Here is a 26,379-nt window from a genome sequence, read left to right on the forward strand (position 1 = left end):
GAATTATATAGAGGGCCCATTATTAATAGCCACTCTGTATAATTATAAGATACTGTATAATGGCCCCTATGTATAATATATAATGGCCCCTTGCATAATTATTATATATAATGGCCCCTTTGTATAATTATTATTTATTATGGCCCCTCTGTATAACTATAATATATAATGCCCTGTATAATATATAATGGCCCCCTTGTATAATGATTATATATTATGGCCCCTCTGTATAACTATAATATATAATGGCCCCCCTGTATATTATATATAGTGACCCCTCTGTAATATTAGGATATATAATGCCCCCCTCTGTATTATTATTATATATATAATGGCCCCTCCTTATAATTACTATATATAATGACCCCTCTGTAATATTAGGATATATAATGGACCCTCTGTATAATTACTGTATATAATGAACCCCCCTGTATTATTATAATATATAATGAACCCCCTGTATTATTATAATATATAATGTCCCCCTCCTTATTATTAGGATATATAATGTCTCTTTATATAGCCTAATATTACAGAGGGGCCATTATATATTATACAGAGGGGGCCATTATATATAATAATAACTAATAATAATAAAGCTCTGCAGAGATGAGACGCTGCTGAAAGAAGGTATCACGGCGGTCTTATCTTGAATGAAGACGCTGAGGAAAGTCTACATCACAGGAGATCTCACTGGATGGATGAGGTATGTGATGCTGTATTATACTGTATATTTTTTAGTGATGTATGTAATGTCCAAACACATATTTGTTTCACGGTAGGGTTGGGGGGTGGATTGAGAATTTGGCCCACCCTGCCGCATCCTGGCCCCAGACTTCAGGTCACACTGTGTACGTTTTCTGAATTCTGGGGCCTTATACCCATCTACCACATTATCTTTACTCAGAGAGTTACCACCATGTTATCTGTGGTGTTACATAGGACTACTACATTATCTGTAAAAGGGGCATGTCCACAGGTTGGGAGGGGGGTGCAATACATGGCTTGCCCCGGGTGCTGGCAACCCACGCTACGCCACTGGCTGGGTGTATTGCGGATCTGCAATACACTACAGACATGTGAATGTGTGCAGCTGCCGTTTCTGTAAGGACATTCAGGAACATCCTTGCAGACATAGGTGCGGACAGCCTGAACATTAATACTCAATGAGCGGTCGGCAAGCACTTAATGGAAATGTAAAAAACATGAAAAGAAATCTATCAACTGAAATACAGACCTATAATAAACCACAAAACCTACAGGATTTAAATGCAACTTATACCAGTTACTTAACCTAAAAATACTTTATAATTGATTGTGGATGGAACTATACAAGCTCAAGAGGCTAATCAGTCATCTTCTTTTTATACTGAGATCATCTGTACACTTCATGGATTCTTATTTCAACACTCTCTGAGAATACTCCAGCACAAGAGTCCTAAAGAGACAAATTATCTCTGCCAAATTCTTCAAAAAACAAAGGTTTTCAATTAGTTTAGTTTTGTCACGTATTGTTTCCTGATCCAGTGCCAAAGATTGTACTGGAATTGCTAGTGAAGTATGTCTGTATATATGACTCATACACTGCTTTATATTCAGTCCCAGTGACATATTATAGCGGAAGCTTTGGGGAAGTAAAAAAAAAGAGTGAAGTTAACTGCATATTAATAGAATTACATTTGCTGATAATGTGCTCACTTTAGTATTCTGAGCAATCATTATTGCATGTAAATGCAGCTAACAAGTGGGCAAATATTGGGAAGGAACGTTCTTCATTCCCGATCATTGCCTGCTCTATTAGCCTATGTAAAAAAGCTCTAAGACTACGGTTTTATGTCAACCAGGAGCTCTACCCTCATAGGCTTATTTATTCACCAGTATAACCCAGTTTTATGTCACTCTGGAGAAGGTTTGACTGTGCAAAAAGCGCAAAGCCCGTAGGCTCTACATCACTTCGACTAATGCTTTCATTTGCACAAGCTGATCTCAGCTTTGTGTGATGCTGAGATATAAAAACCCTATCTATGAGGCTCCCACATCCAGTTCTTGCTCTTGTGTTACTTCCAGAAGGAGCTTGGAAACCAGCAGTAAGCAACTGCATTAGTGATCGCTCATTCCCATACAGGGAAGATGATTGCTACATGAAAGTGCAGCTTCACCTCCTCTGAGGATCAGGCAATTATAAGGCGTAAATGGTTTATTCCTTATTGCAGCCTTTACGTGTCCTTTCCACAGATAGTGTCCGTTCATTTAGCAAATGTAAGTATGGGTTACCTGTGTTAGGATCCAAGTTCCAATCAATATCCATCTGAAGCGTTTTGAATCTGCTCTCTGCAACTGCTATGGGTACATCACCGGTAGGTGGGGGGTCCATTTGCTCTTCGTTTAAATCCTCCTCGCTCTTTGATTTACCACCAGCAGGTTCTACAAGCACAAAATCTTATTCAATAATTGAAACAATAGAGAACAAGTAGATTGCACACCTGAATCTTAAGCAAGTAAACGAAATGTAGCTACCATATAGAACTAAACCGTTCAAGAGGAGCATACGAAGAAAAAGAGGTTCCACAAATTATTTGTCCACCTTGGATCAAAGCCAAAAGGAATACTTTGTATATATGTTTATTTAGGGTTAGTATACACTAGAAATGAAACAGGAGCTCATGTTCCTGTGTCATCTTCAGAGGCCTTTTGTTCTTTAAATGTTAAGCATTAGACTGGTGGACCATTGGCATCTGTACAAAATTTTAACCGTTCTGCTCATTTATATGATCAGAGAAAAAAGGTTAAGATCACACATGCATCTAATGGTTGTCTGCTTGGCTAATAATCAATAGAAATGAATGTCCTGGAATGCAAGAAGTAAAATTCAAAGCTTTGAGAACTGACAGAGCGCCTCATCACTAAAGATTCTGCAGGCCACAAGAAATGTTTGAGGTTAAGCAGCATTTCCATTCTGCAGCTGGATGAGCAGGACCTTCAAAGAATATGAGCATGTGGCTTCTTCTGTGTTGATCACCAAAAACAGCATATCCATAATGTGGAACAACTACTACACATTTCTTAAACAGATCACTTTAAAAAAAGTCTAAAATGTAAAAATAAAATAAAACCTCTATACATCTAACAAGGAGAACAATTAAGGAATTAAATGACTTGATATCCCTCCTGGTGCTTCTAATTCAAGCCACTTTTAACAGCCTGGAACTGACAGATGCAGGCAGCTGTCTAATGATTAGAAATGGCCTGACGGTTCGCCCGGCGGTCGTTTCGCGGCGAACTTTGCTCGTTCGCAGTTCGCCAAACATGCGAACATATGGCAATATTCGCGTCCGCCATATTCTTTTACATTGTGAAGAACTTTGATCCATGACACATCCATCAGGTGGTACAGGACATTTGAGACATTTCAGCACATGGACATACCCCCTACCTTATAAATAAACCTGATCTGGCCGCCATTTTACATTTAGTGTTTTACCAGTGTAAGGAGAGGTTGCTGTGTGGAGCAGGGACAGGCTGTTAGGGACACCAAATGCTAGCTAATAGGACCACAAAAGTCCTTTTAGGGACTGGTATAGGTGTGCTAATGATAGGTGTGATACACACAGGGGTGCGATATACTTATAATATACTTTTATAATGAGTCAAAAACACATAGATAGATCTATATAGTGATCACCTGGAAGTTAGGGGCTAGGGGCTTACCATTTTTATATAGGGTAAGGTTCTGGACGGGGTCGCTCTTATCAGGACAGGTGCTCTGTGGTTAGGCTATCAGGGCCAGAATAGCACACCCCTGTAGGGCAATATCAGGGACAGTTCTTTGCCCACCCTGTCCTTCAATACCACATCATCATCTAGCCCAGGGATGGATGTTTTTTGCTTTCCCTCCTGGATTCATCAATGTGCACTAGAACCCCCCGGAGTGTGGTAGGACATATGGTTTCTGATTTGGTGCCGCCAAGAACCTGGTTTAGTGCTACCGTGCACTTGTTATTGCCTACCACATCTATGCTTTTTGCTTAAAGGGGTTCTGCACTTTGTTTAAACTGATGATCTATCCTCTGGATAGATCATCAGCATCTGATCGGCGGGGGTCCGACACCCAAGACCCCCGCCGATCAGCTGTTTGAGAAGGCAGCGGCCCTCCAGGAGGGCCGCGGCCTTCTCACTGTTTACCGCAGGCCCAGTGACGTCACGACTAGTATTAAATGGCCTGGGCGGGGCTAATCATTTTAAGGGATATCTTTTAATAGTAACATTATTAAAGGTTACATTTTATCTTTATGTATATTCTAATAGATTGCCTTCCTTGTACAATGTTATAATATACTTTCTAACATAGAAAGTATATTATAGTGCATTTGTATTCTGCAGCAGTTGTGTGCGGTTCTGCTGCGATACTGCAGGGACAAGCGTTATTGGAACAAATCATTTCTACTGGTGTGATATACCAGTTGCCCCCCCAAAGAAGTGATTGAAGCAGGGGTGGTATATTCCAATAATATACTTTCTATATAGTGCATTTAGGTAGCGCAACAGGGCATATTTAAGAGAATTTCCCTTTAAGAGGCATAAAAATGTCCCCTGATTAAGACACATATTTTTGTTGGAATTTTTGTCATTGATCCCCCTCTAGTATGTCATTGTCACTAGTCACTTGTGAGACTATTTGTGTACTTCTACTAAGTATTTGGTGGCTGCAAATATGAGCTGATGGATTTTTCAGGTTCGCCTGTCATTAAAGTGAATGAGGCCCGCCGCAAACTTGCGGTTCGCGAACATTTGATCGTGATTGCCGATGTTCGTCCATCACTACTAATGAGCATCTACAGCATACTGTAGACCAGTGGTGGCCAAATAGTAGATTTCATTCTACTATTAGTAGATCATGTTAGCTCACCAGGCTGTCCTACTCTGATTTGAGAAGATTGCCTCTCCATCGGTTTGTCCCTCAGTGAGCCTCTTGTCACTTTTTTCTGCTCACTATAATTAGAAAGGCTTTGGAAACTTGGTAATATGGAGACCTGTGAATATAGACCAGTGATTAGCTGATATGTGTCTCAAGGACTCCCTAGTGACTAGTACATAGATGGGTAGCATGGCCATACCGTAATATAGAAAGTGATGTAGCTTAAATAGGTAGCTCACTATGTTTTTCTTTAATGTTCCAGGCATCAAATGGCCATGATCCTACTCCTCTAGAAGATCACATAACCCAGGCTCCACAAAAAGTAGATTATTTGCTGCAAACTTTTGGCCACTCCTTTCATAGACTGTAATTTGGCTATGGGTTCTGGAAAATTAATTAAATTTTTGCTCTCAACTCAAAGTCCTACATGTGGGAGACACAATTACTTTTGCCATTTCCCCTGAACTGCCGCAAAAAGGGCACAGATATAAGGTAGCCCATTATGTTATCTAGGCCAGTGTCTGACTTCTGGGGTCACATGGAAAATTTGGGAATGTATTTGTTGGTACTGGAACAGTGGGGGTTTAATAATATCTCTGACCACCAGCTCATTTTTTGGGTTTCAGAAAACCCTTTTAATATTAAGTAAAGAGGTATCTCCCAAGAAGGAGAAACATCTCGCCAGTGCCACCTATCCTTACAGGACGGGTCTCTTTAAGGAGATTCATCACCCTGCCTAAGCTTCTTCCAAGACATTGCACTAAGCCAGCCAGAATCCTACTCCGTACTGATGAGGGGCAAGCACCCCGAAACAGCTGTCTACTGATCGCTATCTGGTTTGGCTATATTATCGTTATATCCCAAGGTTTGTTGGAAAGTCGGATCTTGACTGATAGGTAGATACGTCCAATAGGTGGCGCTGGTGAGATAGTTCTCTTTCTCTTTGCATATTAGTTTTTTATGGAGCATTACCAATAAGCCTCCATACATTAATGGTCACTGTAAGGAGATTCAGCGCCCAATATAAAGTAAATATATAGTACATGGTATTTTTCTCAGAGGATAACCAGATGGCGTCCAAGGATATTATAGTAGATTGTTAGCTGATCCCACTGAACACTACATGCTCTTCAAACAAGAAGATAATATCTATGATAAGCTTTAGTCAGTCAAAACACCATATTCAAAGACAGGTTAATGCAAACTCCATGCAGATGAATGGGACAGTCGCAGAAACTTCTGCAACAAATCTGCAGTGAGTGAATATACTCTGTGTCCATTTCAGAAAGAAGTAAATGACCAATCCAAACAGTCTGTAAACAATTAGATTTTTTGCTATTGGTCAGTTTAATTATAATAATGCTAAATCTATAACCACAACAGAAAGAAAAATTAAAGATTGTCAAACTGAAGATAAAACATGATGTATTCAAGATGGTTCTTGGGAAGATAAAAAAGCTCAGATATAAAAAAAAAAAATTGCATTCTTTTAGCGAAAAACAGGAGGAGGAAGTGTACAGTATGGAGCAGGAAAGATAACAACTGACAGAGATAGATTAGGAGTGCAGGTCAGTGTAGGGGCAGTGGATGTAGGAAGTGACATAAGAAGATAGAAAAGAAAGAGGTCAAAGGATCAGGAGGTAGAAGGACAGGAAAAAAGGCCAGCAAGAAGCTTCTTCCTAAGATAAAGTTCATGAGTGAGCTATAAAGGGTACAAGTCTTGGTATTATCTCAAAAGAGGCTATGCAAATTAGTTTTTAGCTAGCTTTGCTTCTAATGCAACCAAATATAAGGCAAGACTTGGATAATAATTAAGCCAGCGCCTTATATGCAGACAGTTATTTTGGGTTCAATGCCCCTCATCAGTGCAGAGCAGAGAGTACTGGCTTAACAGGGTGAGATGCCTAGGTCAGGATTTGGAGGAAACTATGGGGGTCATTTCTTATCCTGAAAGATGCCTAAATTAGGTGTATTTCAGTGCTATCTGTGACTTCGTCCCGCTCAGTCCAGGTCTAGAATTGTGGGCGTGGTGTGAACGGGGAAGGGGGCGGGCTAGCAGGCCCGGCTCATTTATTATTTTCTACGCCTGTTTAAGGCATGGAAAATGGTCTAAATGTAAGACAGCTCGGAAGCTGTCATAGATTTAGAAGTGGCGCTGGATGCACTGGAGTTATAGAGAGGCCGGCGCCTCTTCATAACTTCAGCGGAACCATCACCAGTTATGGGAATTTATTAAGACCAGCATCTAAAATGTTGCTCTAAATAAATGTGCTCCTACAGCTCTATATGGAGAGAGCTTAATTGGCATGAGGAGTCTTATAGGCCAGGAAACTGTCATCTGGAATTCTGGGAAGAGAGTATGTAAATGAGCTTTTAGAAAGCTTTGCCTCTTGCCTGGCCTGTAAGACACCATTTAGGAGATACAGAGAGTCCTGGCCTAGGTCTCTCACCCAGTTTAGCCAGTACTCTCTGCTCTGCACTGATGAGGGGCAATCACCCTGAAACAGCTGTCTGCAGATGAGGTGCTATCTTAATTATTATTCAAGTCATGTCTCAAGGCCTGTTTAAAAGGTCGAACATTGACTTATAGGATAGCTGCCTTACATATGGTGGCATTATAGGCAGAGCTTTATAAGAGCTTATTTGTATACCTTCTTTCCAGAATTTCAGAGGAACGTTCATGGTTTATAAGAGCTCTCCATAAGGAGAGATAGTTCCCCCTGAATCCTTGGTATTATCTGGTTACACTCACACATTTTCATCAAAGCAAGACATTTAGTAAATCATGATGAATATCATGGCGTTAGCAAGTGTAACTGTGGGATGACAGAAAAGCATGAATTGCATTATTCATACATATACCTGAATGGTAGGGTAAAAGTACCGATAAATATTAGCCTGAAGATGATAAAAACATACAGTTACATCTAAAACAATCATTGGTCAGGTGGAACAATCCTTTTAGCCGACCAATGACAGATCATCATTGTCTGAAAAGTGTTGGCTGTGTCTGAAAGATTCTTTAGATAGTCGGACAAAAGATTGTTGAACCATCAACCTACTTATGTCTAATGTGTATACCCATCTTAAGGCTCTGTTCATGCTTGGGTATTGATTTCCATTTATATGATTGGATTACTGGATTTGCTTACTAGGACAAATACCACTGGCACCCAACAAACCCATTTTACCTACCGTCAACTCTACATCATTGATGGAAAAAACCAACTCTGAATGACTGAATCCGTGAGGTAGGCTCAGAAGCAGCCTATTCCACTACTATACTAGATTATAACAGAGTGTACTATACCTTCATTATTACTAGAGTTATAAATTCCATTCTTAGTGATCTCCCCCATGCCTGTCTGCTCCTCCTGGTTTACTTTCTGATTCTCAAAACGTACAAGTAATGGTATAATCAAGAGTTCCTTTGGTGGGTCAGTGGCATGCCGTCTTCTCTTTCTTTGAGGAATTTTGGAAGGCTCTTCAATAATTCGAGGTAGCTTTAAGGATTCTTGCACCTGCAAAATAAATTATTCTAACATGTTTTCGGAACCATGAAAAATTCAGTGTATGGATTCATATCAATGATGAGTGTCAATGATTTTTGGCAAACTCACATCTCTGTACTGTGTTCATGTATGGAGTGCAGTGAATAGTTGTATAACTATGAGAAAGCAAGCAGCGTTTTGGTGTCCACCTCCAAAGCGGAATGGAGACTGATCGGAGGCAAACTGATGCATTCTGAGCGGATCCTTTTCTATTCAGAATGCATTAGGGCAAAACTGATCCGTTTTGGACCACTTGTGAGAGCCCATTTCACAAACAGAAAGCCAAAACGTGAGTGGGAAAGTAGCTGTTAAAGCTCAGAAGCTAATTCAAAAGTAGTAACCAATTGCTACAACAAATGTCTACAGAACATCCCTGTAAGTTACAAAAAATGGTCCTGATTTACTAGTATAATGTATATCATATTTAAAGGCTATGTACACCTTAGGGGGCAATTTTTTTTATTATAGTATTATACTTATTTTGAGATAAAAATCATTTTTTCAATTTGTCTTTATTAGGCTACTTTCACACCGTTTCTGGGTCCGCCTTGAGATCCGTTTCAAGGCTCTCACAAGCGGCCCCAAACGGATCAGTTTAGCCCCAATGCATTCTGAATGGATAAGGATCCGTTCAGAATGCGTCAGTTTGGCTCTGTTCCGCCTTCATTCCGCTCTGGAGGCGGACACCAAAACGCTGCTTGCAGCGTTTTGGTGTCCGCCTGGCGGTGCGGAGCCAAACGGATCCACGGCCCCGATCTTCCGGTCCACGGCTCCTGAAAAAAATAGAACAGGTCCTATTCTTGTCCGCAATTGCGGACAATAATAGGCAGTTCTATGGGGATGCCGGCCGGGTGTTTTGCGGATCAGTAATACACTACGGATGTGTGAATGTAACAGGTCAGCCAGTTTCACCCAAGATGAAATCTATCATATATGCACAGGATGAGTGCCTGATCACTGGGGGTCCAGACTCATCAATAAGACTAGCAGAGGATGTAAAACTAAAGTTTAATACACTGAAAAATGTGTAATATCCAGAGAAACAAAGAATTACGATGGCAGAAATAGACCACATGCCCGATCTAGTCCACATGCCCTTATATTGTGTCCTTTTTATTTTAGGATAGATATATGTTTATCCCAGGCAAATTTATATTCGCTTACTGTTGATTTTCCAACCATGTTTGCTGGGAGTTTGTTCCAAGCATTTACTATATTATCAGTTAAATTATATTAAATTATATTTGTACTTTAGCCTATTGATTCCTACATTAATAGCCCTTTTCACACTCCCCAAACATTAGGCAGGTCATCGCTAACAATAAACACTCGTTAGTAATAATCTGCCAGTATAAAGGTGCCGTCAATTACAGTAAGGTGCATCCAACCAATTGGCTCTTTCATGCGGACACCTAAATCATCATTTGGCGCAGCAGATTGTGCCATTTAAACAACACTCTGCTTCCAGCAAACAATGATTCTGTGTGGGGACAAGCGATGGCATTACCAATCACTACTCCCCATACTGTGGGAGAGATCATTGCATGTAAATGTCTCCTTCACTGATAAGCAGCTAATTGTAAGGAAGGAACACTTCCTCTCTAACAATCGTCACTCTGCTCAATTGCAGATTGCAGTGTCAATGGGCCTTGGCAAACATGGCGCCCGGTCGCATGTGCAGCGGGCATCATGGCCGGCAGGTCTCTGCTGTTTCGAACAGCAGAGACCTGCGGCTAATTACCGCGACTGTCAATAATGCAAGTGAGATCCCGGTATCTAAATGTGCAAAAACTCTGAAGTACGTGCTTTCGGGAATCCTACCAGCATCCCCTGCGGCCAATGAGGATGCTGGTCATTGGTTTAAATGGGCTCAGCCTCGCTGAAGAGGCTAACATTCAAACTGCAATTCTTATTTTGGCCACCAGATGGCAGGCCAACAGAAGAAATGAGCAATTCTCAATGGCAGTTTAAAAATACATTATTGTTAAAAAAAAAAAAAAAAAAAAAAAAAAAAGATTTTATAGGCTCATATATGAGCCTCAAAATCATGAAAAAATTATACAAACATCATGGGTATCACCAATTTGCCATTTTTTATTGCTTCTCTTACCTAAAAAATGTAATAAAATGTTATCAAAAAGTCACACACTACAAAATGGTATCAATAAAAAGTACAGATTGTTCTGCCAAAAATGAGCCCCACACAGCTCAGTAGATATACCTATAAAAAAAAGTTATAGGGGTCAGAATATGGTGATGTAAAAAAAAAAATTTCCCCAAAGTATTATTTTTTTTTACACTATTTAGACATAAAAACATATACATTTGGGGTATTGTTGTAATTGTTCTGACCCAGAGAATAAAGTGCATGGGTCAGTTTTGCCACAAACGGAACGCTGAGCAAACAAAACCCGTAATACTGTGTTTTTTTCCAATTCCACCCCATTTGGGATTTTTTTTTACCACTTTCCACTAAATTGTATGCCATAATTAATAGTGGTATTTGAAAGTACAACTTGTCCCGCAAAAAAATAAGCCCTCATACAGCTATGTGAACAGAAATATAAAAAAGTTTTGGCTCAAGGAAGATAGGGAAGAAAAATGAAAACACAAAGAAAAAACCTCCGGTATCCTAAGGGTTAAGGGACCCTGCCACTCATAGTCCCTACTGTTTACTGTTTGTGATGGTAATCTGGTAATTGGCACAGTAATGTTTAATCTGTGCTGATTTTGTGTCGTGTGGTAGTGACTGGCAGCCCGTGGGTCTCATCCCTTGGGCATCACATCATTGAATAAATCTGTAACAAAAAGACCAGGAATGGCAGGGTGAGGTGGTACAGAATCAATCATTTTTCATTATTAGACAAAAACGGGGGTTGGGCTTAGTGGAAAGTGGGTGGAGATTCATGGGAAAGGGGGCAGTGCTTAAGATGCGCCATTTTGCATTAAAAACTTGGTGTAATTTTGGTGTAAAAATTGTCTCAAAGTAAACCAACCAATAGTTGGTATAGAGTCAGGGAAAAGTGTCCGTCCCTGCATCAGATTTACCATCCAGCCTGAGCCCCTGTGATAAATCTGTTATAGATCTATATAGCCTATTTAAACTTACACCAACTTTAACATTAATAAATCTGGGCCAGTGTGTTTACTAATTATGACCAGGTACATATTCATATTTCTTCTAGTCTTTATTTTCTGAATGTATTTTTTATTGGTTTTCTGTACATGGTATAGGGGCAGGCATCTGCCTGAGCTTCAGCTTTGCTTGTTTAAGGCTTGTTTCACATCATGCGGTAAGCAGATCTGGCATCATCTCTTTACCTGTCATTACAATCCTGCTTGTGATAATAATGAGATGACTACTGAAAAGTAATCTTACAGAACAGTAAGTGTTATTACACAATAAAAAAACTTTCAGGATATTTTCAAAAATATAGATAATGTGAAAAAAACAACTAAAATCCTTTAAAACTGGTTTAATGAAAAGATACATTGCTGGGGACACATTCCCTTTCACGTGTTACAGAAATCCTGTTCCAAATCCTCAGGGGAGAGATGTTCTGCATGCACATTCACTCTTGATTGGAATAATGGTTAGTTACAGAAACCTTTCTTAAAGGGAACCTGTCACCTCCAAAAACCATCCCAAGCCGCCAGCAGTACCTGACAGTAGCCAGCCAGCGTGTTTCCGTCGATAATTTTCTGCCTAAAGGCCGATGTGGCTAAAGCTCAGAAAACACTTTTATCCCCTGCCGGCGTACTTCTCTAATCATGCTTGAAGTCAAGGGAGCAGCGGCCTCCTTGCTTCAGTCAAGATAACCATGCTCTCTTCCTTGCCCCTTCGCTGTGACTGACAGCGCTTATGCAGAGTTTGGCAAAGCCAGCCGAGCTACCGGCTGTCAGTGACAGCGAAGGGGCAGGGAAGTGTGTGTGGTTATCTTGACTTGAAGCAAGGAGGCCGCTGCCCTCTTGACTTCAAGCATGACTAGAGAAGCACGCCGGCAGGGGATAAAATAAAGTTTTCTGAGCTTTAGCCACATCGACCTTCAGGAAGAAAATTATCGTCGGAAACACACTGCTGGCTACTGTCAGGTACTGCTGGCAGATTGGGGTGGTTTTTGGAGGTGACAGGTTCCCTTTAAAGAGGTTATCCTCACAGTATCTGAGGCTTCCTGATTGTGCCGCACAATCCCGATACCTTGTGGGTTAAAACTGGGCTAGGAATTAATGCTACAACAAAGATTACATTTGAAACCTACCTTAGTAATTGGATCTTTCAAGACTTCTGCACTGGGGAGCTGAGAAATTGGTGGCAAGAATCCTCCTTCTGGAAGATGTTCTAAATAATCCTTATGCTGTTTACCTGTGTAGCAAATGATTACCAAATTACATAAGATATACAGCACAAAGCCGGTTTGTGTTTTGGCAATGCTAATACTTCTAGAGATAAATGCAGAAGAACTACATGGCCAATTGTGTTTCATAAAAAAAAAGAAGAAGCTAAATATACAGTAAAATCTAAATTGCAGGTTTTCAGATTCATAAAACCTAACTAGAAATATTCCAGGGCGATAACTGTTCAGATGGTCCAAACACATTCCCAATAACTACAGTAAAGCATGTACAGCATGTCTGTTGGCAAGATGTTCTTATGAAAAATGCTGCATTATACTGGGCATATACAGTACAGACCAAAAGTTTGTACACACCTTCTCATTCAAAGAGTTTTCTTTATTTTCATGACTATGAAAATTGTAGATTCACACTGAAGGCATCAAAACTATGAATTAACACATGTGGAATTATATACATAACAAAAAAGTGTGAAACAACTGAAAATATGTCATATTCTAGGTTCTTCAAAGTAGCCACCTTTTGCTTTGATTACTGCTTTGCACACTCTTGCCATTCTTTTGATAAGTTTCAAGAGGTAGTCACCTGAAATTGTTTTCACTTCACGGGTGTGCCCTGTCAGGTTTAATAAGTGGGATTTCTTGCCTTATAAATGGGGTTGGGACCATCAGTTAGGTTGTGGAGAAGTCAAGTGGATACACAGCTGATAGTCCTACTGAATAGACTGTTAGAATTTGTATTATGGCAAGAAAAAAGCAGCAAGTAAAGAAAAACGAGTGGCCATCATTACTTTAAGAAATGAAGGTCAGTCCGTCCGAAAAATTGGGAAAACTTTGAAAGTGTCCCCAAGTGCAGTCACAAAAACCATCAAGTGCTACAAAGAAACTGGCTCACATGCGGACCGCCCCAGGAAAGGAAGACCAAGAGTCACCTCTGCTGCGGAGGATAAGTTCATCCGAGTCACCAGCATCAGAAATCGCAGGTTAACAGCAGCTCAGATTAGAGACCAGGTCAATGCCACACAGAGTTCTAGCAGCAGTCACATCTCTAGAACAACTGTTAAGAGGAGACTGTGTGAATCAGGCCTTCATGGTAGAATATCTGCTAGGAAACCACTGCTAAGGACAGGCAACAAGCAGAAGAGACTTGTTTGGGCTAAAGAACACAAGGAATGGACATTAGACCAGTGGAAATCTGTGCTTTGGTCTGATGAGTCCAAATTTGAGAACTTTGGTTCCAACCACCGTGTCTTTGTGCGACGCAGAAAAGGTGAACGGATGGACTCTACATGCCTGGTTCCCACCGTGAAGCATGGAGGAGGAGGTGTGATGGTGTGGGGGTGCTTTGCTGGTGACACTGTTGGGGATTTATTCAAAATTTAAGGCAAACTGAACCAGCATGGCTACCACAGCATCTTGCAGCGGCATGCTATTCCCTCCGGTGTGCGTTTAGTTGGACCATCATTTATTTTTCAACAGGACAATGACCCCAAACACACCTCCAGGCTGTGTAAGGGCTATTTGACCATGAAGGAGAGTGATGGGGTGCTGCGCCAGATGACTTGGCCTTCACAGTCACCGGACCTGAACCCAATTGAGATGGTTTGGGGTGAGCTGGACCGCAGAGTGAAGGCAAAAGGGCCAACAAGTGCTAAGCATCTCTGGGAACTCCTTCAAGACTGTTGGAAGACCATTTCAGGTGACTACCTCTTGAAGCTCATCAAGAGAATGCCAAGAGTGTGCAAAGCAGTAATCAAAGCAAAAGGTGGCTACTTTGAAGAACCTAGAATATGACGTATTTTCAGTTGTTTCACACTTTTTTGTTATGTATATAATTCCACATGTGTTAATTCATAGTTTTGATGCCTTCAGTGTGAATCTACAATTTTCATAGTCATGAAAATAAAGAAAACTCTTTGAATGAGAAGGTGTGTCCGTCCAAACTTTTGGTCTGTACTGTATATACTTTTTTTTAATAGATATTAGCCAAATGCATGTTCAGCTGACAGCTATCCCTTCTGATCTCCCCATATTCTTGCATGATCACCCATAAGAAATTCAATATTAAACATTATCTGTCAGGCAAGAGTTGACAACTTAGGGGTTGTCCAGGTTCATACCTCCATTTTCACCCAGACAGCCCCCCTGACTTGAGCATTGCGCAGGGCAAAGGCATTTTCAAGAGTTCCGGTGACTTACGGGCTCTCCATGGGGCTGCCAGGAAGCTTGGTGACGTCACCGGCAAGCGGGTGTGGACCCACTGTGCCACTGACTGGCTATACTCCGGAGGGGTGTGACTAAGCAACTACCTGGTCTTCACTAGAGCCTCTGATGGTGAGGGATAGGCTTGGGCCGCTAGGGTAATTGCCAGGTGCCACTCCAGAGCAGTCCCTGAGTCAGTGGCAGCTGACCAGGGGGTCAGAGATATCGGTGCAAGCATCAAGGGGAAGTATGTGGTCAGGAAGTCCGGGGTCAGGGCAGGCAGTGAACAAGCAAGGTCGTGAACGAAGTCCGAGGTCAGAGGCAGGTAGCAAACAGGCAAAATCTGATTAATCCAAAAGCAGGGTCCGATACACAGCAATGCAGAACTTGAAAAACACCTCCAAACTTGGAACTAGACAAGCTAGTAAACATGAGTTCCTCAGGCATCTTCCTGAGGTAAGAAGCGCCTTTAACCACTTCAGCCCCCCTAGCTTAATCCTCCTTAATGACCAGACCACTTTTTACAATTCTGCACTACACTACTTTCACGGTTTATTGCTCGGTCATACAACTTACCACCCAAATGAATTTTACCTCCTTTTCTTCTCACTAATAGAGCTTTCATTTGGTGGTATTTCATTGCTGCTGACATTTTTACTTTTTTTTATATTAATCGAAATTGACCGAACTTTTTGCAAAAAAATGAAATTTTTCACTTTCTGTTGTAAAATCTTTCAAATAAAACTACATTTCTATATACATTTTTCTCTAAATGTATTGTTCTATATGTCTTTGATAAAGAAAAATGCAATAAGTGTATATTTATTGGTTTGGGTAAAAGTTATAGCGTTTACAAACTATGGTGCAAAAAAATTAATTTACGCACTTTGACTTTCTGAGCACCTGTCATGTTTCCTGAGGTTCTACAATGCCCAGACAGTAGAAACACCCCACAAATGACCCTATTTCGGAAAGTAGACACCCTAAGGTATTCGCTGATGGGCATAGTGAATTCATGGAAGTTTTTATTTTTTGTCACAAGTTAGCGGAAAATGATTATTATTATTTATTTTCCACTAACTTGTGACAAAAAATTAAATTTTACATGAACTCACCATACCCCTTACGGAATACCTTGGGGTGTCTTCTTTCCAAAATGGGGTCACATGTTGGGTATTTATACTCCCTTGCATTTTAGGGGCCCTAAAGCATGAGAAGTAGTTTGGAATACAAATGTTTAAAAAATGCCCTGTGAAATCCTAAAAGTACTCATTGGAATTTGGGCCCCTTTGCACACCTAGGCTGCAAAAAAGTGTCACACATGTGGTATCGCCGTACTCAGAAGAAGTAGGGCAATGTGTTTTGGGGTGTATTTTTACATATACCCATGCTGGGTGAGATAAATATCTCTGTAGAAAACAACTTTTCCCATTTTTTATACAAAGTTGTCATTTTACAAAGATATTTCTCTCACCGAGCATGGGTGTATGTAAAAATAAACCCCAAACCATATTGCCCTACTTCTCCTGAGTACGGCGATGCCACATGTGTGACACTTTTTTGCAGCCTAGGTGCACAAAGGGGCCCGAATTCCAATGAATATCTTTAAGATTTACCTTGGGGTGTTTTCTTTCCAAAATGGGGTCACTTGTGGGGTATTTATACTGCCCTGGCATTTTAGGGGCCCTAAAGCGTGAGAAGTAGTTTGGAATCCAAATGCGTAAAAAAATGCCCTCCTAAAAGGTACTCATTGGAATTTGGCCCCTCCCTTCTTATCTTATGCCTCCTCCCTTCGGCAACCACAAGCAGGATCTACAGACCCAGCTGCAACATCTGTGGGCAAATGTGCATCAGAACACTATATGGAACCTGTATGCCTCCATTCCCAACTGTATCTCATCTTGTATCCAGGCAAGAAGTGGCCCAACAGGGTCCTAGAGCCTCCTTTCTATTATACAGTTTTCCCCAATAAAGTTATCCTTATTATGCTATAATAATCACTTACATATATAATCATGACATTCACACATAGAACGTTTCATTTGATTCCAACAAATCCTGATTGGTGTGTTATATTTTTTTTTTGGTCAATGAGTGTACATTGGCACCTTCAGTATAAATTAAACACAGTCGAATTATGTAAAGGCAGAACCCCCATTTTACTTATGGATGCTGGATGATTTGTTTCTTCCAAAACACAGTAATAATTTTTTTAAAAAATATTTAATAATTTTTCCTTTGACTAATATTAATATTTGTTAGAACCATTATAATTTGAAAAATATGGGAAATAACATAGGCCATCTGGAATGGAGCAGATATTTTCTCACAGCACTATACATAATTTACTGTGGTCCAGTTTTAGATGTCATGCTGGTAAGAGGTCTCAAAGTGAATCTCCAGACTCCCTCCATACTAAGCCCTAAAGGGGTTGTCTGCTTTTTTTTTATATTGATCACCTATCCTCAGGATAGATCATCAATATCAGATCAGTGGGGGGGCGACTCCCAGCACCCCCAGCGATCAGCTGTGTCAGGAGGCTGCAGTGCTCATATGAGTGCAGCCTTCTCTTCATTGTTTACCTGCTCGCAGTGTAATTACATTTCAGCCTTCTCATTCACTTCTATAAGACGGCTTCCTTGTGTTCAAGTGAATAGGACGGAGCCGTTGTAATTACAGCTGCTCACTGCTACAGTTGCGACGGTGAGCAGGTAAACAGTGAAAAGAAAGCATCGCTCGTACGAACGCTGCAATCTCTTCAAACAGCTGATTGGCAGGGAAGCCGGGGGTCAGCCCCCCTTGATCTGATATTGATGACCTATCCTCAGGACTAGGGGCATAGTGAGGGGCAATACAAACAGGGCACATGCCCCAGGCGCAGAGGCTTGATGGCACTCTCGGGCGGTTCAGTGTTCCGCTGATCTCCGGCACTCCCCAGCAGGTCGCACATCACACTGCTCGGTGTGTGAGAGGAGCCGTGCAAGCCTGGACAAAGCCTCCTGCACAGCCAGCACTGGGATGTGTGTATGTGAATGCATCTGCTGCTGGGAATGCTGGATGTGCTGATCATCAGAGAAACAGGTGAGAATTCTGTGCTTTTTTTTATTTTTATGAAGCTGAAGGGGCACTAGGGGCCAAAGGTGGGCATTACTGCTGCGAGGGGGCACAAGAACGACATAACTATTGTGAGGGGGGTACAAGGAGGACATAACTACAATGAAGGGGCACAAGGAGGACATAACTACTGTGACGGGGCCACAAGGAGGACATAACTACTGAGAAGGGGCATAATGTCGGCAAATCTACAGTAAGGGAGGCACAGTGTTGGCAGTTCTGCTGTGAAATAGGTACAGTGTGGGCATAACTACTGGGAAGGAGGCACAATGTGGACATAACTACTGTGAGGGGGCATAATGTGTGCATAGCTACTATGAGGAGCACAATGTGGGCATAACTACTGCGAAGGAGGCACAATGTGGACATAACTACTGTGAGGGGGCATAATGTGTGCATAGCTACTATGAGGAGAACAATGTGGGCATAACTACTGTGAAGGGGCATAATGTGTGCATAGCTACTATGAGGAGAACAATGTGGGCATAACTACTGTGAGGGAGGCACAATGTGGGCATAAATACTGTGAGAGGGTATAATATTGATATTACTACTAGGACATAATGTGAGCATTTCTAACGTTAGGAAGCACAATGTGGATATTAGTACTGTGAAGGAGGCACAGTGTGGGCATTTCTACTGTGAGGGGGCACAAGGCGGGCATAAGTACTATGTGGTGCCACTAAGGGAAAAGCAGTGTTCTAGATTACCCTGTCATGCATTGGGGTGGCTCGGTCTTACAGGGCTAACAATCCTGCTAGAGATTGTTTATATAATTATTATTTTTTTCTTTATAACCACAGGGACCTTGTTCCAAATCCAGTGGACATCAAGCCGACACGCCAGTGAAACCCTGGATGCTGTAGGACCAGTTAGTTCTTTCATTTATTGCAAGGTGTATTGGTACAGCCTTGTAACCTATGGCAGATTTTATCAGGTGGAACTGGGTAAGTACAGTAATGTACTGGATGGAGCTTTATGTAAACTTGAGTGGCAAGTGTGTGTGTGTGTGTGAGGAGATGGATGAAGGGGGAGTGCCATGCTGAATCCTTGCCTCAGGTGCTGGAAAAGCTAGCTACACTTCTGCTGAGGACAGGTCATCAATATAAAATAAGCGGACAACCCTTTAACCTCCTCAGTATCTGGGTCACAGCTATCAATTAATCATCTTTTCCTCACTGGTGGTTTAGTGAGTGGTGTTCTTTATAATTATTTTATCCATTTTTGGTGAGCATGTGATAGACTTGTGTTTATACACAGCAGCCAATAAGAGGAGGCAGACACAGGAGGTGTGCCTCAGACTACTCCAGACTTCCTGTAGACAGTGTAGCTAAGTTGTAGTCACAGCTCTACCCTAATGGAGCTGAACTAAAAAGCAACCAAGCAGCAAGATCCGAGGAAGATAAACTGCATCATGTGTAATCATCCCCTGTAGGTACTGAATTACATATCAGGTTTTTATTTATAAGTGGGTAGTTGCTTTGAGACAGTTACTCACTGTGTGGGTGCTTTCTTTGCCCTGCAAAAGGGCCACCATAGAAAGTCATGTGAGGCTTTCCATAATGAAATGCAGAATTTTCCATAAAAAAAGACACATCTACAGGTGCTGGAGGCTTTTCATGGCGGTCAGTCATAAAGCCTGTTGTATCATCTCCACTTGACTGATTCTGTTGTGCTTCTCCCTGTTAAAAAAACAAAATGAAGGAAATTTACTAAGACTGGCATTTTATTTGCCAATTTACATTGCAGTATAATGTACACAATTCTTAATAACTGTTAAATTTTAGACAATAATTTCTGGTGTAAATTATAATAAATGTATCTGTCAGCTCCGATAGGTGAATCTGTCAGCTCCAAAACAACCCCCAAATATAGTAAGCGATGTATAGTGTTTTCCCCTATTGTGTTGAATGTTTGAATAAAGAGTAAAGTCAGAATTAATGAGAGGTTTTCTGGGGCATTGCAGATGACATCTCAAAAGAATATAATTAACAAAGACAAGAGAGATAAAATAGAATTGTATTTCATGATTTCTGTTGTAAGCAATGAATGGAAAGTGGGTAAAGTGCCTGAAAAATCTCGTTTCCAGATGAGCTTATCTTCTTTGGCCTTCCTTTTCCATTGATTCACAACCTTCTACCTCTCTAAGGCCGGGTTCACACATAAGCGTACCCGATAAGCGCTGTTTACAAGCGTGTCGGGCGTTTACATATGTGCTGAGGAAACAAGCAAACGCCCATTGTCGCGTGTTCCCGCTAGGTCTATGTGCGTGAACGCGCGACAATGCGCCCCAAAGAAGCTCCTGTATTTCTTGGAGCGTAGGGCGTTTTACAGCGCGTTCGTACTCGTTCGTACGCGCTGTAAAACGCTCAGGTGAGAACCATGCCGATAGGGAAGCATTGGTTTTTGCCTGTTGAGCGTTTTACAGCGCGTAGGAACGCACTGTAAAACGCTCAGGTGTGAACCCAGCCTTAGTCTAACTTAATGGGTGTTTATTGAATCATATTATATAGAAATGGTATAAAGATTTATATATAAAAGGGAGTCTGACACAGAAGAGTAACTGCTCACTGGGTATACTATGGGGATTGCCATGATCCATCTTAGATTGAACTTAGATTGTGAGCCCTATTGGGGACAGCTTGATGCTAATGTTTGTAAAGCGCTGCAGAATATGTCAGCGCTAAATAAGTGCATAAAATAAATACATAATAAATCCAGGTATACATATGCCATAACAATGCACATGGAAAAGTGTTGTCCAAGACAGAAAACCCTTTACCTTCTGGTACACAAGGTCAGGACAAGGTCTCCAGGTGCTTAGGTATGGGGTTTCAGAATGCTCCCCAGCACCCTTGTTTCCTGAAGTTAAGCAATGCTCCCTTACTGCCCTGAAGGGATGAACTCACTGGACTCTGAAACAGCATCCAATTAGTTGTATGAAAAAAGTTAAAGGCAAAATTGTGTTTGGTTTTTATTCTTAAATTGCCCTCCTCCTCTTTAGTAACACTTTAGGATGCTACCCTACTTCACTTGCCCTTTGTCCTATTCTATTTGTCTTGATATTTAGTTTATTAGTACATTTACCATATGTGAATTGCTCTGCTCTTTGACTTTCCAGGAACTCTGTGTAACATAACAATCTCTTGCCTCTGGACTGGATTTTCTGAGGGCCGCTGTACTTGGTAGAGTTGATTTTTTTCCATATATTTCAAGGATTTCCTTGTCATATTCCAGTTCTTCATTCTCAGCCTCTTCTTCCAATTGGGTGTAATTCCCTAGAAGAAGCAAAAAAAAAAAAAAGCATTCATAAATTTGTATTGTTCAGATGTGACATTTCCAGAGCACACAAAGACTACACCGATGCCCACAATATGTAACAAATAAGTGTAAAATACTTCAATAAGTTCAACACTAAATATGTGCAATATGTGAAACTACAGGGCCAGGAGAGATTACGTGCCTACTGCCTGACCCTGTCAATCAACAGTCAGTTGCACTGAATACCTAATTTGCATATTGATAAGAAGAGAGATTATTGCAGGGAAGCCTGGATAAACATAAGAAGGCACCATTGTAATCTGGTGAATAATACCTATTTGGCACTAGGCTTGGTTACACAGGGATGTTGCTGGTGATGGACCCCTTTTAATGTTGGCTGTACTCAGCAGGACCGGCCATCTAAAGTATATGGGGCCTCCCAAATCTCTCCTCCAATGATAAATATTGGAGGAAATAAGTGTCACAGAAGGTGTACAGAAAACTAGAAGACACAAAAGAAGATCCGACTGACTGGCTCCAAAACTAAGGAACCAAAGAGATAGCCCTGCAACAGACCTGGCTCTCTCCCTAACTGCTCAGCCTATGCAAAAATCTCAAAGTGTAGATGATCGCATATCCTCGTTACTCGACTGTATAACACCTGAACACCCTATAATAGTGAGGGGACACGACCACCGGCTCCCTACACTTCATACGGAGGGAGTCAGGGTCACCTGGGATCCAGCAAACAGGAAAATACAAATGAATGAACAAAACTTATCTGTAGAAGACTCAGTAGTAGCATCCAGCATGCATACACTCCAGGAAGTTGTATAAACCGCAAAGTGATGCAGTATGGGAAGGGATTTAAAGGGATGCAATCAGTGCAACTACATGACAGCTGAGAGAGGCTAACGAGATAAGAAAATTAAAGCAAAACAAAAGGAACCTCAAGGAGGAGGTTCTAAAAAAAGTCTGTCAGAGCTTCTCAGATGTCTGGTGGTGACAGTACCCCTCCTTCTATGAGTGGACTCCGGACACTCAGAGCCCACCTTCTCAGGATGGGACCTATGGAAAGCCCTGATGACACGAGTGGCCTTAATGTCCGTCAATGGGACCCACATCCTCTCCTCAGGACCATAACCCTCCCAATGAACGAGGTACTGGAGAGAACCGCAGACAACACGAGAATACACAATCCTAGAGACCTGAAATTCAAGATTGCGATCAACCACAATCGGAGGAGGAGGCAAAGACGAGGGTACAATGGGTTGGACATAAGGTTTTAATAAGGACTTATGAAAAACATTATGGATCTTCCAAGTCTGAGGAAGATCAAGACGGTAGGCAACAGGATTGATGACGGACAAGATTTTGTAAGGCCCAATAAAGTTAGGACCCAACTTCCAGGAGGGAACCTTCAATTTGATATTCTTAGTAGACAACCACACCAGATCACCAACATTCAGGTCCGGACCAGGCACACGTCTCTTATCCGCCACACGCTTATATCTCTCACTCATGCTCTTTAGATTATCCTGAATCTTTTGCCAAATAGATGACAAAGACGAGGAGAATCTGTCCTCATCAGGTAAACCAGAAGACCCCTCTCCAGAGAATGTCCCAAACTGCGGATGAAACCCATATGCACCAAAAAATGGTGACTTATCAGAGGACTCCTGACGACGGTTATTTAAAGCAAACTCAGCAAGGGACAAAAAAGAACACCAATCCTCCTGATTCTCCAGATTCTGATTGACGCGCTCTGTCTGGCCATTCAACTGCGGGTGGAAAGCAGAAGAGAATGACAACCGAACCCCCAAGCGAGAACAGAAAGCCTTCCAGAATCTGGAAACAAACTGTGTGCCCCTATCAGAGACTATGTCTGAAGGAATACCATGCAATTTGACAATGTGATCAATAAATGCCTGTACCAGCGTCTTAGCATTGGGCAAGCCAGGAAAAGGAATGAAATGCACCATTTTGCTAAAACGGTCCACCACCACCAGAATCACAGTCTTCCCCGAGGAACGAGGCAGGTCCGTAATGAAGTCCATGGACAGATGTGTCCAAGGACGGCAAGGAATGGGTAACGGAAGGAGAGGACCTGATGTAAGTGTTCCTTATGAGTTTTAAATTCAGGGGAAAAAAATCAAAATGTCATCTAGATACACTAATACACATTTCCCCATTAAATGATAAAAAATGCTGTTCACAAAATGCTGAAAGACGGCTGGAGCATTCCTCAAACCAAAAGGCATAACCAAATTCTCAAAATGGCCCTCAGGGGTATTGAAGGCCGTCTTCCATTCGTCTCCTTCTCTGACCCTGACCAGGTTGTATGCCCCTCTTAGATCCAACTTGGAAAAAACTTTAGCCCCAACAATGTGGTTAAACAGGTCCGGGATCAGAGGAAGCGGATAAGGGTCACAAATTGTGATACTGTTCAGCTCCCTGAAATCCAGACATGGTCTTAAAGAACCATCTTTTTTCTTAACAAAGAAAAAACCAGCGGCAACAGGTGACTTTGAGGGTCATATGTGTCCCTTTCTCAGACTCTCAGAGATATAAACACGCATAGTGACCCTTTCAGGTTGGGAGAGATTGTATAAACGAGATTTAGGCAGCTTGGCGCCTGGGGTGAGATTAATAGGGCAATCGTACTCCCTCCTGTGAGGGGGCAAGTCCTGAACACCACTCTCAGAAAACACATCTGAAAATTCAGAGAGAAAAGATGGTACAGTCTTAGTAGAAACCTCAGAAACAGATGTCGTGAGGCAATTCTCTCTGCAAAAGTCACTCCAACCATTTATTTGCCTCGCTTGCCAATCAATGGTGGGGTTATGTTTAGTGAGCCAGGGTAGCCCCAACACTAGATGAGTAGGCAACCCGCTTAGGACAAAACATGACACGTCCTCAACATGAGTATCACTCACAATCAAACGGATATTGTGAACTATGCCCTTTAACGATTTCTGAGAAAGTGGAACGGAATCAATAGCAAAAACAGGTATATCCTTTCCCAAAGTGCATACCTGGAAACCATGAGTTATAGCAAATTGACTATCAATGAGATTGACAGCTGCTCCACTATCTACAAAAATATCACAAAAAATGTTCTTGCTCTCTAGCGCCATCCTGGCAGGTAGGACAAAATGGGAACTACAAGCAAACTGAAAACCTTCAATTTCCGCATCAACCTTGCCAATAGTAACAGATGGAATGTTTTTAGAGGATTTTTTTCTTTTTGCTTCTTTATTACTCTCAAAAATCTGCCTGAATCTCCTAGAGGGACAAACATTTGCCAAATGATTTATACCTCCACAACAGAAACAAACCTTCCTATGAGAGCTGAATCCTCTATTGTCAGAGGCAAGCAAACCCAGCTGCATGGGCCCCTGCTCAGAAGGGATTGAGAGCGACTGAGACCCCTGTGCACTGAATGAGACCGCCACACTGTCCTTGGACTGAGTATGACAGGAAGGAGTGATCTCTCCTCTCTCTCTAAGACGCCTGTCAATACGAACGGCCCGAGACATGGCAGAGTTCAAGGAGGTAGGTCTCTCATGAAAGGCAACTGCATCTTTCAATCCCTCTGAAAGACCATGGCAAAATTGACTTCGGAGTGCAGCATCATTCCAACCAGTATCAGCTGCCCATCTCCGAAATTCTGAGCAGTATATCTCTGCGGATTGTTTACCCTGACATAAAAGACGTAGTCTAGACTCAGCCAGAGCAATACAATCTGGATCATCATATATCTGACCCAGGGCTAAAAAAAAATTCATCCACTGAACGGAGGGGCCGTGCCCCCACTGGCAGCGAAAAGGCCCAAGACTGAGCGTTATCCCTGAGCATCGAGATGATGATCCCCACCCTCCGCTCCTCATCATCAGAGGAATGGGGAAGTAGGTGAAAAAGGAGTTTGCAAGCCTCTCTAAAACAAACAAATTTCTCACTACCCCCAGAGAACGTATCCGGAAGCGAGATTTTAGGCTCAGAACAAATTCCATGAACGCAAGCAGAAACGGTCACCTCAAACTGAGAGACAGTTTTCCGGAGATCTTCTACCTCCAGTGAAAGACCCTGCATGCGGTCAATCAAGGTTGAAACCGGATTCATGCTTAAGATGGTTTTGGCGGTTTATAATGTCACGGAAGGTGTACAGAAAACTAGAAGACATAAAATGAAGATCCGACTGACTGGATCCAAAACTAAGGAACCAAAGGGATAGCCCTGCAACAGACCTGGCTCTCTCCCTAACTGCTCAGCCTATGCAAAAATCTCAATGGGAGATGATCGCATATCCTCGTTCCTCGACTGTATAACACCTGAACACCCTATAATAGTGAGGGGACACGACCACCGGCTCCATACACTTGATACGGAGGGAGTCAGGGTCACCTGGGATCCAGCAAACAGGAAAATACAAATGAATGAACAAAACTTATCTGTAGAAGACTCAGTAGTAGCATCCAGCATGCATACACTCCAGGAAGCTGTATAAACCGCAAAGTGATGCAGTATGGGAAGGGATTTAAAGGGATGCAATCAGTGCAACTACATGACAGCTGAGAGAGGCTAACGAGATGAGAAAATTAAAGCAAAACAAAAGGAACCTCAAGGAGGAGGTTCTGAAAAATGCCTGTCAGAGCTTCTCAGATGTCTGGTGGTGACAATAAGGATGAGGCTGTTGGCTTTAAACTTGTGCAATCCTGTTGTTCTCACTGGAGATAAGCTTCTGCCTGAGTAGTCTGGCAATGACTTAGGCCAAGCATACAGTCATGGCCAAAAGTTTTGAGGCTGACATAAATTTTTGGGTTTCCACAGAGTTTGTTGCTTCAGTATTTTTTTTATCTTTTTGTATACTGAAGTACTATTATACACATTTCATATGTTTTGTAATTTTTATCAACATAGAGAAAGACTCAATATTGTATGCAAAGACTCAAAGAATATTTTATATAATAGTTTATACAAAAAC

At 41.7% G+C, this 26,379-nt stretch overlaps 1 protein-coding gene across 4 annotated transcripts in view; it reads right to left on the bottom strand.

The window, feature by feature from the left end:
* KIAA2012 (KIAA2012 ortholog) overlaps positions 1-26,379 on the bottom strand; it is a 206,418-nt gene that overhangs the window by 128,554 nt on the left and 51,485 nt on the right. For all 4 annotated transcript variants that reach the window (XM_044273881.1, XM_044273883.1, XM_044273880.1 and 1 more), the window contains exons 5-9: positions 21,222-21,412; positions 19,633-19,816; positions 12,726-12,829; positions 8,226-8,436; positions 2,275-2,424 (exon numbers count right to left, since the gene is read on the bottom strand). In XM_044273881.1, the coding sequence (XP_044129816.1) occupies positions 2,275-2,424; positions 8,226-8,436; positions 12,726-12,829; positions 19,633-19,816; positions 21,222-21,412 (840 nt within the window). The remainder of the gene's footprint in view (positions 1-2,274; positions 2,425-8,225; positions 8,437-12,725; positions 12,830-19,632; positions 19,817-21,221; positions 21,413-26,379) is intronic.

This window comes from Bufo gargarizans, unplaced genomic scaffold (genome assembly GCF_014858855.1).
Source record: "Bufo gargarizans isolate SCDJY-AF-19 unplaced genomic scaffold, ASM1485885v1 original_scaffold_1263_pilon, whole genome shotgun sequence".
Classification (NCBI taxonomy): domain Eukaryota; kingdom Metazoa; phylum Chordata; class Amphibia; order Anura; family Bufonidae; genus Bufo; species Bufo gargarizans.